The 20,045-nt window shown below is 38.3% G+C and overlaps 1 protein-coding gene across 3 annotated transcripts in view; it reads right to left on the bottom strand.

Moving 5' to 3' along the window:
- Positions 1 to 20,045, bottom strand: part of CCDC192 (coiled-coil domain containing 192) — a 197,717-nt gene that overhangs the window by 161,640 nt on the left and 16,032 nt on the right. For all 3 annotated transcript variants that reach the window (XM_073878615.1, XM_025860990.2, XM_025860991.2), the window contains exon 3: positions 3,839 to 3,946. In XM_073878615.1, coding sequence (XP_073734716.1) covers positions 3,839 to 3,946 — 108 coding nt within the window. The remainder of the gene's footprint in view (positions 1 to 3,838; positions 3,947 to 20,045) is intronic.

Raw genomic sequence — 20,045 nt, 5'->3', positions numbered from 1 at the left:
TAATCAAGTATCTTCTTTAGCAAAACTTGCTGATGATGAGTTATTTACTGTATTACCCAGGACAGGAGTGTGATTCTCATGACCCTTTCTCACTCTGGCCAAGTGAGTTGCTGCAAAATTTTTACAGCTATAAATAGCTCAGATTATAAATCTTAATTGTAAATTATCCTTATCTCATATTGCTTTTATCTTGACAATAGAGACATGACTGCAGAGAAATAAAGAGAAATTGTCAGCTAGAGGGAAAACAACCAAGAATTCTGTTTCCTGTGTGATGTCATGGGAAGTAGACACAATCTTCTTCTTCTTTTTTTAATAATTTTTTATTGTTAATCACCATACATTACGTCATTAGTTTTGGATGTAGTGTTCCACGATTCATTGTTTGTGCATAACACCCGGTGCTCCACGCAGAACGTGCCCTCTTTAATACCCATCACCAGGCTAACCGATCCCCCCACCCCCTAGACACAATCTTCTTATTTCCTCACTATTTATAGGTTTCTTCTTCATAGTGGACCAACAGAGACCTTGCTGGACCTTGCTGACCTTAGAAAGATTCAATGTAGATAAACTGAGGCACAGGACCAACAGGTGCTTAGTGCAGAGGAAACCTTCGGCACCTATAGTTTCCATTCTGTGTTAATTCTATGTTCTAGTCTGAGGCAAAGCCAGGAGGAAACAATTTGGCTAACGGTGAAATTTACTGTTTTCGCAAAGGCAGGATCGACTGTTGGCAATACCATGTTCCACTCCTTGGTTCCAGCACAAATCTTTGTCCTCACCATCTCCTCTGCTTCCCCCCACCTGTTTCTAGCCTGCCAGGCCAGCCTACCTGGCCAATATTCAGCCACAGGGCTGACAAAATGATTTGGATTACCAGTGAACGCCAGCTAGCATTTCCCACGGTCCTTGTGACAAGTCCTAAATTAGTGATATATAAAAGAAGCTTTAACATGTATATGGGGATACAGGCAGAGATATTCCTACAGACACACACACACATCATTGTCTTGAATATTAGCGACAATTTCTCTTTTTGCCATCACTTAGTGGCATAGCCTGGTAAGGAAGACAGTGGCACCCAGTGGACAAACGTTTGATTGTTTGACACAGGTGTTCCTTTCTGAAATATTCTCCAATCTTAGCCTTAAGAAAGGTCAGTTGCCCCGCCCCCCCTTGCCTTTCCCTATTCTTCCGCCATCACATTTGAAAAATGTCTACTGAATTTAAAAATAGAGGTGAGGGGAATGTTCTTATACTTTGTATCTTTTCAAGAATAAGGCTAAGCTACAATACTGGAGGAAGCAAAAATTTCAGGATTAACTCCTCTTAGAACAGTGTCTCTATTTGATTAACCTTTTCAACTACAACAGTAGAGACAGCCAAATCTAATAAGTACTCAACTTAATTAAAAATGTAATGTTCAAAATGCCTATAATGTACTTTTTTTTTTTTTAACATATCATCCTTTCCTTTTCTGCAAACCATTACCAACTTCCAATTAAATTCACTTCGGCAAATTTGGCAACTCCAAAAGCAATACTTCAGGAAAATAACACACACAGACCCTGCAATTTAGTGCTATTGTGCAGTTTATCTGGAGCCATAAAAACACCTGTTTTCACTCACTAGCTCTTTCAGTGATTCTTTTGGTTGTGAGCTACTTGGGGACAGAAGCCCTGCTTATATGTCTTTCTTCCCCAAACACCTAACTAGCATCTTACTCATTGTAGGTACAAAGCAGTTGAGTAAAATCCAGTTTCTATTTTATATATTTAAACTGCTAAATACTAAAAAAAAAAAAAAAAAAAAAAATGGGACTCATAGTTTGATATTACAGAAAGTATCCTCGAGCTAAGAATCTTCAGTATTAAGGGCTAGTTGTATTGGATAAAAATATTTCACGGGTGCCTGGGGTGGGTCAGTCAGTTAAGCGTCTGCCTTTGGCTCAGGTCATGATCTCAGGGTCCTGGGATGGAGCCCCATGTCAGGCTCCCTGCTCCGCGGGGACCCTGCTTCTTCTCGCTCTCCCTCTGCACCCCTACCCCCAACTCCTGCTGTCTGTCAAATAAACAACTAAAATCTTTAAAAATATATATTTTATAAAGAACAAAAGGGATGAGTACTTTTATGAGTGAATCGAATTTTACTGGTTTAAATGAGAAATCATTAAAAGGCATACAATTGCAAAATAAACACGTATCTTCTCAGCGCAACTAATACAAGCAGGGGTACCCACTTTCTGTTAGCCATTCAAACTTTCTCCCAGGTTTGGAGGCTCTGGTTCATCAGTATACTCTTCATAATTCATAATTTTGCTGCAGTTTGAGACTTGTTTTTGTTTGTTTTAGAAGAAAGACCCGTTGGTAAGCCAGGGTTAGGGCATGCGGCTAACAAAGAAACTTTTCCAAATGGGTCTGGGCCTAGGGCAACACCCTTTCATTCATCGACATAAGTTTTTCATCAATCACACTCGGTCAGTAAACAGTAAACATATCCCAAAGTAAGAGATGCACTTTTTTGGTAAATTGGAAAAAGAAATGGAGGCCATTTGCGTGTGTCACTACATTAGTTGTTAATTATACTTCTTTTTCTTGTAACACAGGCACATCTCCCCTAGTTTCCGCAAAAATTCTTATAAAATTCTTATGCAATCAGATTTTGCTAGGCAGACCTTGTTACGAAAAGAAAACTTAAAATTGTTTTTCATAAGTTTCTAAAAATATATAACAAAAATGTACCAATTCATGAAAAATCAAATAAATGTTTATAACATTTCTGTCCTTTTTCCTCCACCGATGATCACCAGAAGTGGATCACCAGACTCTAGGCAGCTTTGCCCTCTGGGGCCAAGCCCCCCTCCCCAAGGGGAAGGGCAACCGTAACATTCGGATTTGCTGTAGGCACTATGCTATTTGCAAAGTGTCATCCTGGGAAAATGGTCCAGTCCCTGGTCTGAGCTTTGCTGATACCACAGTCAATGTCTCTGAAGGCAGAGATTTGCTGTGGACACAGGTCACCTCTAGAGCGTCCGATGCTACGCTACCCACTTACAGGCTGGGCTCCCTAGCTCCTGTGAGTTTCAAAAACCCAAGAGGGAAGCCAATATTTGAAAAAAACTTTATTTCCTCAAATAATCCGAGAAAATTGCTCCTGTGTGGTTTCTGTAGGTTTTATCTTACCTTTGGGCTTATCTGTGTGTAATGCAAATATGCTTCAGTGATTCAGGAGAGCCACTGGCTTAAAGATGGCTTGCCTAACTCATGGGCTAGTGAATGAAAACCAAAATAGAAACGTAAAAGGAGTTTTAAAGGCTGGAAAGGTCCATAAGGATTAAAGTAATTATTGTTATATCAAAAATGAATGAAGTCCTGTGTGTGTGTGTGTGTGTGTGTGTGTATCAATAGGTGCAGAGGTCAAAACAGATGGACTGATTGATTGGTTTGTTTATTTACCTTGAGTATAGTTGACACGCAATGTTAGTTTCAGGTGTACAACATAGTGATTCACAGTCTCTACAGGTTTGCTCTGCTCCCTGCAAGTGTAGTTGCCATCTGTCCTCATATAGCACTGTTACAGTATCATTGACTTTGTTCCCTGTGCTCTGCCTTTTATTCCCATGACCTATTCGTTCCATAACTGGAAGCCTCTACCTCCCCACTCCTTCCACCCATTTTGCCCATCCCCTGACCCCCCTTTCCTCTGGGAACCATCAGTTTTGCTCTCTGTATTTATAGATCTGTTTCTGGTTTTTGTAAAACATGTATTTAGATTTACACTTGTTCTACTGAACACTTGAAGAACACAGATTTCCAGTCTGAATGACAGGTACTACCTGTTCAGATAAGGATTTAGCCTTTTCTTCTGCTTCCTTCAGGCAAATCTCCAAGGCCTCGAGTTGAGCCAAAGTAAATGCCATCTGTCTGGTTTCCAGGGACTCCTTCTTTAAAAAAATAATCAAGTATTACTTTTTGGTATGGATAGCTTCCTGAGTGTATCTTAAGCAACTTTATGGATTAAGGACAGGGTTAATAAAGTCAGACAAATCATCTCCTTTCCTTCAACACAGTCATAAAACAGTGAAATGTTATAAAAACAACAGTCTTACTTAACAGTTTAATGTCTAAGTGGGAGGGTAAAAAATGCATATTAAATTATGACAATGAACGACTTTAGAAAGTTAGACTAAAATTACCCACACTGGAATTTGGTTCATCTGCAGCTTTTTGTTCTTGATACAAACAGAACCTTCCTTCAAGAGGCCAAGACCAGAATTTCACATTCCCAGTGAGAGCTGTCACCTAGAATGCCTCTATTTTTAGCATTCACCTATCCCGAGGAACAGAACCATGTGAACTCAGAGAAGCTCGATTCCTCTGATCATCACTTTCTTATCACAAGTGTCATTAAAGCAAAGATACCACAGGGTTTAGAATCCCCAGATCATTCTTGCCCTGAATATGGCTAGGATGACTGAAATCGGCAGCTGTGGAGATTTTGCCTTTCCAAGGTTTTCTGTAGTTGATCTTTCTCATCTCCAAGCAAAAGAGTATACACCATTGGTACGGAAATATCACTTACAGGCCCTGCTGAGACTAGAGCACTTCCTGACAACTCTGGCTATCTTGACAATTAATTCACAATTACACAGCAATATGAGAACTGGAAAAGGGAGACTTCGTAAGTGCTAGGATTATGACCTTCCTGCAGCCTTCTTGGGTGTGTCCTGTTCTCTTGTGAATGCTCCAGGCTCCTATAGCTGCTTCCAATTAACCCCATAAAAAGAAAGAGCTGTTTTCATTCTTTTCTTTTCCTTTTTTCTTTTCTTTCCTTTTTTTGGACTGCTGCTTTGTTTTCTTCCTTTGGTTTAGGAGCCCACCAACTTTATACATGTGTGCATTTCCTAATGATACAATAGAGCCATCTGGTGGTAAATGGAACCAGCCATAAAGATAAAGCATTCCTTCAGGTCCTATGGTTGTTTTACAGTACTCTGAACCCTAGGGCCCTGCCATGGGCCTCTCATATAAATGAAACTCCATAGGATGCAGGGCAAAGAAATGGTGCTACATTCCAAAAGAGCCTGGCTCCTGGATCACCCAGGGCTGCATAATCCCCACCCCCAATCCCCCCTGCACCAATCAGACTTTGGGGGATGAACATCTTGGGCCACACCAATATTTGGAATAAATCAATGATCCTTAGCATCCCATAATGATTCCAATACATTTCAAAAGTCAGTCCAGAAAAAATAAATCTCAAAAAATGAACCTCAACACAAAACTCTTGTGTATTTACACCTATAAACAATTCATGCTACGAAACATTTTATGTAGAAAAGGGAAATTTCAAGAGGCCAAACTATTTCAAAAAGGTTGGTAATTCTGGATCTAGTTGCTATTTCCAGGGAGAAACTTCTTGTCTAATGTTTGATCTCAAGAGAAAGTTTCTTAAACTTTTTGTGAGTAGATCCAGCAAGATCAATTAATCTGTTTCTCTAGACCTTTCTCTCCAAACATCCCAAATTTCCCTAGCCAAGAAGGACAATCATTTCCAGTAAGAGAGAAGCACTGTAAGTCAAAGCCAAATGAAACAGACTTGCCTGAAGAGTGCCAGTAGATGCCATAGGACTTTTTATACACGTGGATTCAAGAAACCACCATGTGTTGCCGAACAGGGAGAGTCCTGAGCAAACTGAAGAATGCAGTCTTTCTTCAGCACCTATGCTCCAGCTGCAAGCTATCACTCTCCACTCTCTGGCCTGCCCGTTCTCCCACTCCCTTAAGGGAAAGAGCCACAAATGTATCTATGCAGACATAAAAATGGCTTCTACATAGGCAAGCACTCTTTAAAAGGAAGCAACTCCCATTTACCAAACAAAGGAATAAAAATTAAACCAAGAATAATTTCAGAAACAAGGACATACATGGGGTTCAAAGTTTTAGAGGTAGGTGTGTTGTTTCAAGGACCCTACAGAAGTTAGACATAGTTAGTCACTGTCCTAGTTTTGCAGGATGGAAAGGTGGAAGAGCCGAAAATGGGACTTCTAGCATAAAGTTCCTTCTGCTTGGGGCACATATGGCCACACCCCCACATAAAGCCACTTATGTTTATTATGAACACAAAACTGTCTTGGTAGTTAAAGTAATTGATGAGTGAATCATACTAATCAAAAGTCTGTTAAATGCTATCACAGGTTGAAAATACATGATTTGTACAGGTGTTTGGGTTCTGATCCTGTCTGTGGATTTTCGAGTGGTAAATTCCAGCAGTTCAATGGGACTTCCAGTTTTGAACTTCTACTTTCTGTCTTAAAAACTTCTACCTAAATATCAATCCAGTCATCTAAGTACAGGTAACTAGGATAACCAAGATGAATAAACTAAAAGAATGCTACAAATTAAGAATTCAAATTAAACTTTTTGGCCACAAAAAAGTCACTGGAGTCTTATGCATGCGTGTTAAAGTTGACAATTTGCTAATTGACGAATCTTCTACAGAATTGTGAGTCAATTATCGTTTAGTTGTCCAGGTTCCTCATCTGAGGATCTGGAGGAAAATCTGTTCTTTTTATCTAACCTAAATTTTCTCGATGACACTAACCCGTCTCAGCATCTTTTTATCATCCCCTTCCTTACTTTTAAGTCAGTATTTCTTTGTCTTATGATGACCTTGCCCTTCTTCCTCAGCCACACGAACTCCTTCCACTCTTCAGGACTGGTTCAAGGTCTCTGACCCAGATCCTCCCCCTGCCTCTGAATCCACATGCAACACAGGTAGAAAGGGTCCTGCCTGCAGAGGCCAGACTGCACAGCGCTGAGCATTTAGTAGGAGCCCAATACGTAGCTGTTGATGGATTGAAGGCTCAGCCATCAAAGAAGGTGGTTTGCACCAGGGGAGCACTCCCCTCTGCTGATAGGCTTCTATGAGCAATCCTTTCCATGTATCCAGCCTGGGATGCGGGCCCAGGTCAGAGCCCTAAGGAAATTCTGCTCGCCAAAGGCCAGGTACAAGCTTGAGTAAAAGAAAGCCAGGAGGTGGCCATGAATTGGGTGATGATGGCAGGGTTGTCCTGAAGACTAAGTAAGCTAAAGCGGGTAACTACTTAGAAATGCTCAGTTCATGTTATTATTAGTCATTCCATTGCCCCAACTTCTTTAAAGAGAATCATTTGATATTAAAACTTTCTAGCTTATTTTTAAACCCTAGTAAAAGAATGTCCCCATTAGAGGCACTTGTGTTACAGCAAGTGACCAAACGATAGTAGCGGGAAATTCAAGTATGCAATTAGAACAAAGTTAATGTGCTAAATATGTGCATGTGCATTTGTTTAAAAGTAAGATTGCTAAATAAAGGTGTGATGGTAGCAAATAGCACCTTCACAGAAGAGTGTTTTGACGTGGGTCAGTTTAAGACAATTAAATGTTTCCAGCATTCTGAAACTTCGAATGTACAGGGACCCAGCAGCAGCCCCTGCCCAGTGGTTCAGTCACTTCATGCCAGATCAAACATGCTTTCAACACATTTTGCAATGGTCAAGCTTCATGCTCAATGTCTCTTCTAAAGGGGGAAGCAAGGGGAAAGCAAGCTTTCCCCCTGCTTGACCAGCACTGAAGGCTCTAAACTTCTTCACCTTTCTATAACCTGCTCATATCTCTCGTGCTGATGAAAGATTTTCCCTAGCCTCCCACCTCAGCCCCTTACCCTGTACGGTTTATGTTATCCCTACCCACCCTGTTTGGTGATCAGAATTCATCTTACAGTGGAAATTTCATCACTCTCGTGTCCTTTTGTGCTTAACTTTTACAACAGTATCTTAGGCCAAATTGCCAGTTTCTATTTAGGCAACCGTTTAAAAAACTCAGTTTTTCCTGATTTCAGTCCATTCTAATGGAAACAGTATTCCTCTGTGTTGGAATTGCCTAAACAGTCTGCTAATACGATATTTTTTATTCAAAATTGAACACACTACAACTCTTGTCAAAGTCCAGGGGAAAGAAGGTTCTAGAAAGTGCCTATCAATATGCCTGTGAGGGAGGTCGACATTGGGAGGATGTCAGATGAGCACTGACTAAGCACAGCACTGCTTGTAATCTGGAAGGCCACATTCTGGACCTGACCACATCCCTTGGGCTGTGTGACTTCCAGGTTTCACTTCTTGGGGCCTCAATTTCTCATCTTTAAAGGAGGCATGTATTGGGCACATCTGAGCAGGAAACAGTCAATCCCTCCAATGGAGTGACGGAGGGGAGTTTAATGGAGGGACTGTATACCAACCTGCGGGCACAGTTAAGGGCATGAACGAAGGATGGCAGGGCACTCCCAAGAAGTGAAGGTAATCTTTGCCTCCCCTTGAATGGGAGAGGTAGGGGAAGAGATAATAGCAGAAAATTAATATGGAATCTAGTAAGAGAGCTTGAGGAGAGGGCCATGTCTGTGAGCTGACCCCTGGATGGAGAGATAGAACCACCGCCAACCTGTGCTCAGACCTAATGGTGGACAGACCAGTGGAATAAATAGCCTGGGCTCCTCTTCTCTCACCCTATGTTCTTCTGTATCTCCCTTGGGCTGAGCCCAGAAAAAGCCAGAGGGTAAGAGACCCTGAATGACAAGTCCAGAGAGACCAGTGAGCCTGGAAAGGAGCAGAGTAGGGGAAGGGTGGAGAATGGATCTGGAAAGAGAAACGAAACCTCAGGCCGAAGGGGTTTAATTATATGAGTGGTTCCCAAATGCTAGCCCATAGATCTGTATTGGTTTGGGATAATATCTCCACCCGTAGCGAGAAAAAGACGGAAGTAAAATTTTAAAAAAAACATTATGAATTTTTCATGAAACCAAATTTATTCCATTTAGAGAACTGTCCTTTATTCTGAGATTATGATCGTTCTATGTACTTTGGTGTTAAGAGGATGTTTCTTTAACAAATGATGGTGATAATATATGGAAATTATTCTTTTAGTGAATTTTCTTCAAAAAAAAAATGAAAAGTTGGCAGTGCTACGAGATCTAATCCCAATTATTGTGGAGGTGGAAATTCTTGTGGGTTTATGAAATCTAAAAGTATAGAGACCCTCTGTCTAAGTCATCTCTGTTAAGTTGTGAATTGAATGTTTTATCAGGCAGTCTTTCCAGAACTATGGTCTCTGAATTCCCCTGGACCAAGTCCAACATGGACCTGTATTCAATATCAAGTTGCTGTAGCAAGGTCCAGGATACAACTTTAAATACATTTCTAAAGGTCAATCTTTCGTCCTGCGAAAGATTTGACTACTTTTTCATTTCTATAGCATCACTGGTAGAAAGAAGAATAAAAGAAGAGGAATTCAAAAGGAATCGTTGGCTCAGATATTAACTTATAAAAAGATTGTTGCCATGGAAGTTAAAGAGAAATGACCATGTGACATTTGATAGCTTCATAAGTAACTTTAAATAATGGCTTACCAGAAACTCTTAACAAGCTAACTCTCATTTTAATTCACTTCAAAACACTTCAATACATCAAGTTAAAAAAATATTTATTAAAGACTCACTCTTTGCCAGATGAAGCTAAGCAATGGGGAAATGAGCAGTAAGAAGACTGACAGGATTAATACCCTCACCAGAACTCTTAGTTTAGAATTTCTCTCCAGTGCAAAAATCCTAGGATTTCAGTTTTAATGTCAAAATCGAAAGAATGTCAGAAGTTTGGTGGTTAATTTAACCTTTTTATGCTCATTCATAATTTATGATTCTTGGCTCTGGGGGCTTGTTCTTTTCTCTTTGATGAGGATTCTGGTGGATGTTAGAAGGAGGTGAGAGGCAGTCCTAACCTGTTTTCAAATATTCCAGATCTTTCTCAAATAACATTGCTTTATAGCTTCTTAGAGACCATGTACATAGAGTATCAGAGGAGAAGAGGGACCTAGTAAACAATGTGTATCTTCCATTGTTTAAGGTAAAATTAACAGTAAAACTGGGACTGGTTTTCAGGTATTCAGGTTGGGTTCATATTATGTTACAGAATTTGTTCTGTGACCCAAAATAGCCCTCCACCATTTTCATTTTTGGGGATAATTTCTTAGAACTTTGAGCATCACAAACCTCTTTTGGCACCTGATAATATCTGTGAATTTTCTTATTAGAAAAAAAATGCATATACTTGTGTTGCATGCGTGCTTACACATGTACATGCTCCCGCACATGCTTACACACACACAACCACAGTTTTGCATGTAATTTTAGATTGTTTAAACATCTTCTTCAATGACATCCATGTGGCCCAAATTTTGGATTCCTTATTTAGGAATTCGTTTCTATTCTAGCTACCTTCAGTTTTTATTCTAAAGTAAAAGATCAAATTTTAATAAATGAGAGTGTCACTGCAGTCTTGCTACCTCTTAAAAAAAAATAATCTTTTTTTCCTAGGGAAATGACCCAAACTCAAAAGAAACAACATAGTTTCTCTTTCTGGAGGGGAGAGCAAGTAGCATGTCTTCCCAGGGGAGCCTGGTTCTTATAACTGAAACCTCACAACAACCAGTGCTAACCCAACCTATTGACCAGGAAGTGAACATTTTAATAATGACTATATATTTCCTTCATAATAAAAAAGGACACAACAAGGGAATTGGATATTAAAAAACAGATTTTGATTTCTTTAAAAAATGAATGAGAGGAAAAAATAGGGACTTAATGGATATAGACTTTCAGCTTCGCAAAATGAGAAAGTTCTGGAGATTGTTGCACAAAAATGTAAACATGCTTTACACTACTCAACTGTACATTTTAAAAATCATTAAAATGGTTCATTTTATAAGATACGGATTTTATCACAATTTTAAAAAATAACAGTATAAAACAAGTTATAAAGCAGATAAATTATGGAGCGAAGGAATTAGCTGATGTTAAAATTAATTCAACTACTCTTTACCTATTTCACAGCACTGTTGTGAAAACCCAATGAAAAAATTTTGGATTTTGATTTCTTTAATAAAAAAAAGTCCAAAAAATACTATCTGTTTTTAAATAAAATTTTTGTTCAGTGGGACATATAATAATGCAAATACTTTTCCCATTAGTAAAGACAGTATTTTGAATAGCTGAGTCTTTTTGTGACAGGATTATTTTTTTTCCACACATCATACTTAGGTTTAGATTTTGAGTACTTTGGCATATTAGCCAACAATGTTTTCACATTCCTGCTGTATGCCAGTCTTATAGGAAATGCACTTGCCTGTAGGAAGAAGGATTCTCAGCTTGGCTTATGGGGGAGGTGATGGCCTTTTATTGCCCAAATTGGCTGTGGCTTTTCAAACGGTTTTGGGAATAAATTATTGCTATACTGTGTATAATCAACAACAAATGTTTTATGATAGTTCAGTGTATAGGTAATTTTTTTCTGCCAGTGAATTTTAGGTTCTAAATAAGTAAACTTAAAAAAAAAATCCAAGAAATTAAACTGTAATGTTAAGAACTTCTGTACTCTAATTATATTGTTCCAGAACCTAGCTCGAAAGTCCTCAGTTGAACTTGATGTTCTGTGAGAAACCTTTTCCACGAGAAGCCTTCCCCCACCCCAGCCCAGCCTGGCATTTGCACAGACTCCTCTCTTTACCAGGATCTAAAGGAGAAATGTGTTATGAACCCTTTCAGATCAGATAAAAGTTCAGTAACAATTTCCATGGTGCATTCCAACATGATAAGGTAAGCAGAGGACAGATGGGAGAGCTCTCTTTTGCTGTGAATTTCCACTTCTTTTAAGGTCTCTCAGTCAAAATATGACTAAGAAGCATTGGCCAGCATATCAAAGAAGAGGGCACACCAGCCCAAGATTAGCTACTCGGTAGGCTTCACTTTCTCATCTATGAAAGGAGACCATTATACCTCATTCATCTTGTGCCCTGAGATAACCATGTGCCATGCTGTTTTGACGGCCTAGTGTCTTCACCTGTTTGGAAAATTTCCCATCTCATGAATCCCTTCTCTCCAAAGTGGAAAAGCCAGGAACACCCTCGCAAGCATCCTTTGCATCCAAGGTGTAGGCCTGTGACTCAGGCTCCATCAATCAGACGCACCACCCTGAGACGTCAAGGTGGACGAAAGTGGTGTGAAAAAGGTGCCAAATAGAATGGAGTGTGGCCGGGTAGACAGGGTCATCATCCTGTTTGCAGAGGCTGCAGTGACAGAGAACTGAGAAGTAATACCTCATGTTCGGGGGAAGTGACAAGTGATGTGGGGCCTATGACCAGTGGCAGCAACAGTAGGTACCTCCCCAGAATCTGGGGTGGTTAATCGGCCATGATCTCCAAGCCTGGTTCTCCAACTCTCCTAGGGAACCCACTGAAATACCTAATATCCTTTAGTAACTCATTTTTCCCTTAATACTAACTGGAATGAATTTTGTTGATTGAGCCTCCATTTCCTCACCTCTAAAAATGGAGAAAATGGTAAGTCCGTGGGGGCTGCTGTAATGATTAAATGTGGGAATACTCAAAAATACTTAGCCTGGCCCCTGAGCCATAGAAGAAAGTTTTTTCAAAGATCATCATCTTTTTAACCTCTAGGTTTTTAGGTTTCTATTGTGTAGCTTCTGGGAGCTCACAGCCTAGGAAAAAGCCTGAGGGTTGATTACAAAGGCCAGCAACTCTTACCAACTCTAGTGGTCTTGGCATCACGTGACTATACCTAGCCTGGTTACTCTTTGTTGGAAAAAGTAGATCATTATGCATAATATAAGAGCAAGAATTCGAAACATAGAAGAGGGCACAGCCTGTGCCCTCTTCTGCCTGCTCAAGAAAGTTATTTTTATATCAGCTCCATTTCTTCCCTTCCTTAACTTTCTTGCTAGCCTCGTTGTTCTGGGCTTTTGAAATGAAAAGGAGGAGATAGAAGAAGAGTAAGAGGAAGAGAAAGTGTAATCTCTACACCCAGTGTGGGCCGTGAACTCACAACCCGGAGACCAAGAGTCACATGCTCTTCGACTGAGCCAGCCAGGCACCCACCCCCACAAGGAACTGGGGATACAAAAACTTGAGACAAGCTGTCTTGTGAGTAGAACCTTATGGAAAAAGAAAGGATTAATATATATAATCTGAAACTTCCCCCCATAATATTGTTTAATTAATGCAATTTCATCTTTAGTATACCAGCAGAGTTCACTGGGCCCAAATGTAGTATTGACTTTCTTTTTTCAAGCTGTTCTATTCTTAAAAATCTATATTTCATGTCTTTTATCCTTTTTTAGAGATTCTTACAAAGAACAAAGAGAATATATATTAATTTTTTAAAAGCATAGTAAAACTCATTCTATCTTGCAATTATCAACACACCCATTGGAACCTTTTATGAAGCTAAGACATCTTGTGGGATCTTAATGATCTTTTTTCCTATATTTCAAACATATTGCCACTGAATCATTGTAAGAATTATTTTTTATCATCATTCATCAATTATTTCCAAATGTGACTTTTTAAAAAAGACAAAAAGGCAAAGAACTGTGTAATTGACTAGAAGTACAATACAATAGTAAAATTAATAATCATCCTTCAATTTCCTATTGTGTCGCCAAAAGTATTGAATCAGCCTTCAAGGTATAAAAGGGGAGACATTATTTTTATACTTTTGGCTTTCACTAAACATGGTGAGAATACTGCATTTTTCATCTTCCATTCATAATGCACAAAGAAAAGGAAATTGACAGAGAAATACATTTCACAGTTCTTGGACAAATCAGAAGATGAATACGAAGAGCAGCACTCTTGCTCAGTACTGTGCGCTACACTAGCCATTAACCATATGTGGTTTTTGAGTACCTGAGATATGGTCAGTTTGAACTGAGATGTATTGTAAGTATAAAACACACACAAGGGGCGCCTGGGTGGCTCAGTCCTTAAGTGACTGCCTTCAGCTCAGGTCATGATCCCAGGGTCCTGGGATCGAGCCCCACATCAGGCTCTCTGCTCAGTGGGGAACCTGCTTCTCCCTCTGCCACTCCCCCTGCTTGTGTTCCCTCTCTCGCCGTGTCTCTGTCAAATAAATAAATAAAATCTTTTTTAAAAATTTAAAAAATAAAACACACACAAGATTTTGAAGACTTAGCACTATATACGAGAATGTAAGATATTTCAATATATTTTTAAATTGAGTACATGTTAAAATGACAATATTTTGGATACATTAGGTTAAATGAAATTATATTCTTAAAATTTGCTTTCACCTATTTAAGTGTTTAATGTAGCTGTTAGAAAATTTAAAATGACATAGATGGCTCGCAGCTTATTTATTTTGGACAGTGTAGCTCTAGACACTAATGTTGATAATGGAATTAATCATGCAACTGAAATAGACTATACATTTTCACCTCATGACTTCCTAGAGACTTAGATGAATATCCTCAAACTCATGAATCAATGAATGAAAAACACATCTCTAAGGACTAAATAGGACATAGGGTATTCTCATAAAAGACAAATTCTATCACATAATATTTTGTAACAAGAACTTGGACTTCCCTTTTTTGTTAAGAGGACGTGTAACCATATTTTCCCATCTTTTATGATGTTTATGTGCCACAGTTTTTACTAGATAACAAAGATATTTGCTGTTTAAATTTTTATGAAAATCCTAAGAGAATTTTTAAAAAAAAGCTATGCCTTTATTCTTCTGTAAATTATTTAAAAAAGGACTTTAAAAATAAAAAATTTAGTTGGGTTTACTTGATCCAAATGGCAAATGATGATGATTATTTTCCTTGTATACTAAGGGTTAGGAACTTGAGGAATTTGAAAGGTACCTTATGGGTACTAGACTGTTTCTTTTTTCTTTTGTTTTGTTTAGTATGTATTTGTTTGGGAGAGAGAGAGAGAGAAAGAGAGAGAGCATGAGTGTGGGGAGGGGCAGAGGGAGACAGACCTCTGGACCCTGGGATCATGATCTGAGCTGAAGGCAGCCACTTAACCAACTGAGGCACCCAGGCGCCCCACAGACTGTTTCTTTTAAACCACAACTCAGTTTTGAGATTGGACCATATGGATCTCAGCATTACATGTTAGGCAGCCATAAAGAAAGTTATTACGAGAGAATTTTTTGTAGATTTTCAGGGACATTATCAAAAAAGAATGTCAGAACACAACTAAAGGCAAGAAGCCCAAATGGCTGCTTTATTCAGAAGGAGAAAAATTAATAGGATTCAGAATATAGTCACCATGGACATAGATATTTCTATTTTAAGAAAGATTCCAAGTAGAAAGAGCCCCTAGGGAAAGCAGGCTGTTCTAGAATTTATAGCATTTTCCTTAGGCATTTGAGGGAAGCAAAACAGGGCTTACTCCTTTCCAAAGAATGTTCTGAACCACATTTAATTTAAAAATATCTTACAATTTAATTTTCCTTTGCATTAAATGTATGATTCAGGAACATTACACAATGAGAATCATTCACACATTTATTGAGCTCCTTTTATGTAGGACCGAGAGCTAAACCCCGGGCAATAAAGATGAATTAATCAAATTCCTTACCCTGCAGGAGTTCATAATGTGATATAGGTTGAGAAAAGGAGGAGAGATAAAGTAGACTTCAATTTTATAAGGATAGGAAAGGAGAAAGGGAAAAAGACATGCATTGACATTATCTCTGTGCCATGATTTTCTATGTATTATGTCCCCAAACTTCAAACATGATAAAAGGTATAAAAATAAGAGGAATTCATCCAGACTCCTACCACCCAGAGATTGACACATGTTGTGGACTGCATGTGTCCCAGGCCCACCGGCATTCATAAGTGGCAGTCCTGACTTCCAGTGTTACAGTATTAGGAGATGTAGCGTCTGGGAAGCCATAACGTTTAGACGTAGTCATCAGGGTGGGATCCTCATGATGGGATTAGTGTCCTTAAAAAAATAAAGCAGAGTGCTCTGTCCCTCTGGTACCTGTTCTCTCTCCCTCTCCTTCCTTTCCTTCATCCCTTTCTCTTCCCCTGCCCCCTTATCTCTTCCCACCCCAACAATATGAGAATACAGCAACCAGGCAACCATCTGCAAGCCAGGACCAACCATGCTGGCACCTCGATCTCTGACTTAACCACCAGAACTGTGAGAAATAAATGTCTATTCTCGAAGCCCCCCAATCTGTGGTATTTCGTTATGGAAGCCCAAGCAGACTAAGACCACATTTGGTGCATTACTTTCTATTTTGTCTGTGTGTGTGTGTGTGCATTACTTTCTAGACTTGTATGTGTGTTCCTGTGAGATACATAATGTGTAAAACATCGATTCATGGTATACGTGGTTATATATGGCTAAATTGTAATCATTTGCAATTAGCAATGTATCATAGGTATAACGTATATTTGAATGATGATAGATGTTCTATTCCATGATTTTTTTAAGTAAGCTCTACACCCAACGTGTAGCTTGAACTCATGACCCTGAGATCAAGAGTTGCATGCTCTACTGACTAAGCCAGTGAAGTGTCCCATATTCCATAATTTCTAATTTAAAAATTACCGTATATTTAGGGCGCCTGGGTGGCTCAGTTGGTTAAGCGACTGCCTTCAGCTCAGGTCATGATCCCGGAGTTCCGGGATTGAGTCCCACATCAGGCTCCCTGCTCAGCAAGGAGCCTGCTTCTCCCTCTGACCCAACCCCCTCTCATGTGCTCTCTCTCATTCTCGTTCTCTCAAATAAATAAATAAATCTTAAAAAAAAATAAAAATTACCATATATTTAAAGGTCACAATAAAATTTACTGAGTGCATATAGTTTTCCCTACTATTGGAGCACCGTGTAGTAAGCATATTTATACATCCTTGCGGACTTGTTTTTTATTTTCTTAATATAAACGGGAAAAGTGGTTACTGGATTTTAAAGAGTATATACTTAATACATATTTGTGATTACATCCCACAAATTAACCCTCCCACCCACAGTACATGAGAATCAAAGTTTTCTTACAACTTTGCCAGTAACGACATTTTCAATACTTTTTTTGAGGTATAATTGGCATACAATATTATATTAGTTTCAGCTATATAATAAAGTATTTTGACACTTATATACATTGCCAAATGGCCACCATAATAAATCTAGTTACTGTCTGTCACCTTAAAAAGTTAACACAATGTTATTGACTGTATTCCCCATGCTGTACATACATTACATCTCCATAATTATTTTTTTCATAACTGGAAGCTTGTACTTATTAATCTTCTTTCCCCCATTTTGCCCACTCCCAGCCCTCATCCCCTATGGCAACCAAGATCTGTGCTCTGTATCTACAAGTTTGGGTCCTGTTTTGTTTCTTTTGTTTTTTAGATCTCATGTATAAGTGAGATCAAATGGTATTTGTCTTTGTCTGACTTATTTCACTTAGAATAATAGCCTCAAGGTCCATCCATGTTGCCCAAATGGCAAGATTTCATTTTTTTATAGCTGAGTAATATTCCATTGCACATATGTACCACATTTTCTTTATCCATTCATCCGTAGGTTATGTCCATACGTTGGCTGTTATAAATAATGCTGCATTGAACATGTGTGTGGCATAGACCTTTTTGATTTAGTGTTTTCATTTTCTTTGGATAGATACCCAGCAGTGGAATTGGTGGGTCGTGTGGCACTGCTATTTCTAATTTTTTGAAGACCCTCCATACTGCTTTCCATAGTGGCTACACCAATTTACATTCCCATCCACAGGGCATGAGAGTTCCCTTTTCTCCACATCCTCACCAACACTTGCTACTTCTTGTCTTTTTTATAATAGCCATTCTAACAAGTATTAGATGGTAACACATTGTAGTTTTGATTTGCATTTCCCTGATGATTAATAATGTTGAGCAGATTTTTTATGTGCCTATGACATCTGTATTCTTCTTTGGAGAAATATCTATTCAGATCCTCTGCCCATTTTTTAATCAGATACTTTGTAATTGAGTTTTATGAGTTCTTCATATATTTTGGATATTATCCCCTTATCCAATATATAATTCACAAATATTTTTTTCCTCTTCAGTAGGTTGTCTTTTTATTCTGTTGATGGTTTCCTTTCCTGTGCAGAAGATTTTTGGTTTGGTATAGTCCCATTTATTTATTTTTCCTTTTATTTCCTTTGCCTTTGGAGTCAGAGCCCCCAAAAATCACTTAGACTGATATCAAGAAGCCTACTCACTTTGTTTCTCCTAGAAGTTTTAAGGTTTCAGGTCTTACATTCAAATCTGCAATCTACTTTGAGTTGATTTTTGTATATTGTATAAGATTCCAGTTTCATTCTTTTGCATGTAGCTGTCCACTTTTCCCAATACCATATATTGAAGAGGTTGTCTTTTCCCCATTGTATATTCTTGCCTTCTTGGTTATAAATAAATTGACCGTATATACATGGATTATTTTGGGGCTCTTTATTCTCTTCCATCCATCTATATGTCTATTTTTATGCCATTACCATACTCTTTTGATTACTATAGCTTTGTGGTATAGTTTGAAATCAGGGAGCATGATACCTCCAGTTTCGTTCTTCTTTTTTAAGATTGTTTTGGCAATTTGGGGTCTTTTGTGGTTCCATACAAATTTTAGAATTTTTGTTCTGGTTCTCTGAAAAATGTCATTGGAATTTTGATTGCATTGAATCTATAGATTGCTTTGGGTAGTATGAATATTTTAACAATATTAATTCTTCCAATCCATGAACATGGAATATCTTTCCATTTATTTGTGTCTTATCCAATTTCTTTCATCAATGTCATTGTACAGGTCTTTCACTTCCTTGGTTAAATTTATTCCTAGCTGTTTTACTCTTTTTGATGTGATTGTAAATCAGATTGCTTTCTTGATTTCTCTTTCTGATAGTTCAGTAAAGTTGACGGATACAAAATAAATATGCAGAAATATGCTGCATTTCCATATACTAGTAATGAACTATCAAAAACAAAAGTAGATAGCTATAGGTATAGATACAGATATCTCCATTTGGTCTTAATGCATTTAAGGCTGATGTTTCTTGTTAATTTTCTGCCTGGATGATCCATTCATTGATGTAAGTGGGATGTTAAAATCCCCTACCACTATTGTATTGCTGGAAATTTCTCCATTTAGGTCTATTAATATTTGGTGTATATATTTTGGTGCTCTTATGTTGGGTGTGTATATATTCATAAGTATTATATGTTCTTACCGAACTGACCCATTTATTATTATGTAGTGCCTGTCTTTGCCTTTTATTACAATCTATTGTAATCTATCTATAAGTCTATTTTGTCTGATATGACTATAGCTACAACAGCTTTCTTTTTTTTTTTTAAAGATTTTATTTATTTATTTATTTGAGAGACAGAATGAGAGAGAGAGAGAGCATGAGAGGGGGGAGGGTTAGAGGGAGAAGCAGACTCCCTGCTCAGCAGGGAGCCCGATGTGGGACTCGATCCCGGGACTCCAGGATCATGACCTGAGCCGAAGGCAGTCGCTTAACCAACTGAGCCACCCAGGTGCCCCTACAACAGCTTTCTGTTTGTTTTTATTTCCACAATATATCTTTTTTCATCCCTTCATTTTCAGTGTCTGTGTGTCTGATGTGAATCTCTTGTAGGCAGTGTACAGATCGGTCTTCTTTTTGTTTTGTTTTGTTTTTTACCCAAAGAGTAAAATGTCTTTTGCTTGGAAATTTACTCCATTTATATTTAAAGTAATTACTGATCGATAGGTACTTATTGCCATTTTGTTAGTTGTTTTCTGGCTGTTTTTGTAGTTCCTCTCTGTTCCTTTCTTCTTTTTCTCTCTTTTCCCTTCTGTATTGATAACATTTCCAGTGTTATTTTATATTCCTTTCTCATTTTCCTTTATGTATTTACTATAAGTTTTTGCTTTGTGGTTACTGTGAGTTTCACATATATCACCCTGTGTATCTAACAGTCTATCTAAAATTAATAGCAATTTAAATTTAGGCACATTCCAAAACTACATTTTTGCTCCCTCCACATTTGATGTTTTTACTTTTTACAACTTTTTATTTTATGTGTCACTTAACTAATTGTAATTTTAGTTAATTTTACTACTTTTGTTTTAACCTCCTTAGCA

Source organism: Callorhinus ursinus, unplaced genomic scaffold, assembly GCF_003265705.2.
Source record: "Callorhinus ursinus isolate GAN/ISIS: 27379988/994484 unplaced genomic scaffold, GSC_fseal_2.0 scaffold30, whole genome shotgun sequence".
Classification (NCBI taxonomy): domain Eukaryota; kingdom Metazoa; phylum Chordata; class Mammalia; order Carnivora; family Otariidae; genus Callorhinus; species Callorhinus ursinus.
This window is presented reverse-complemented; position numbering and strand designations above follow the sequence as displayed.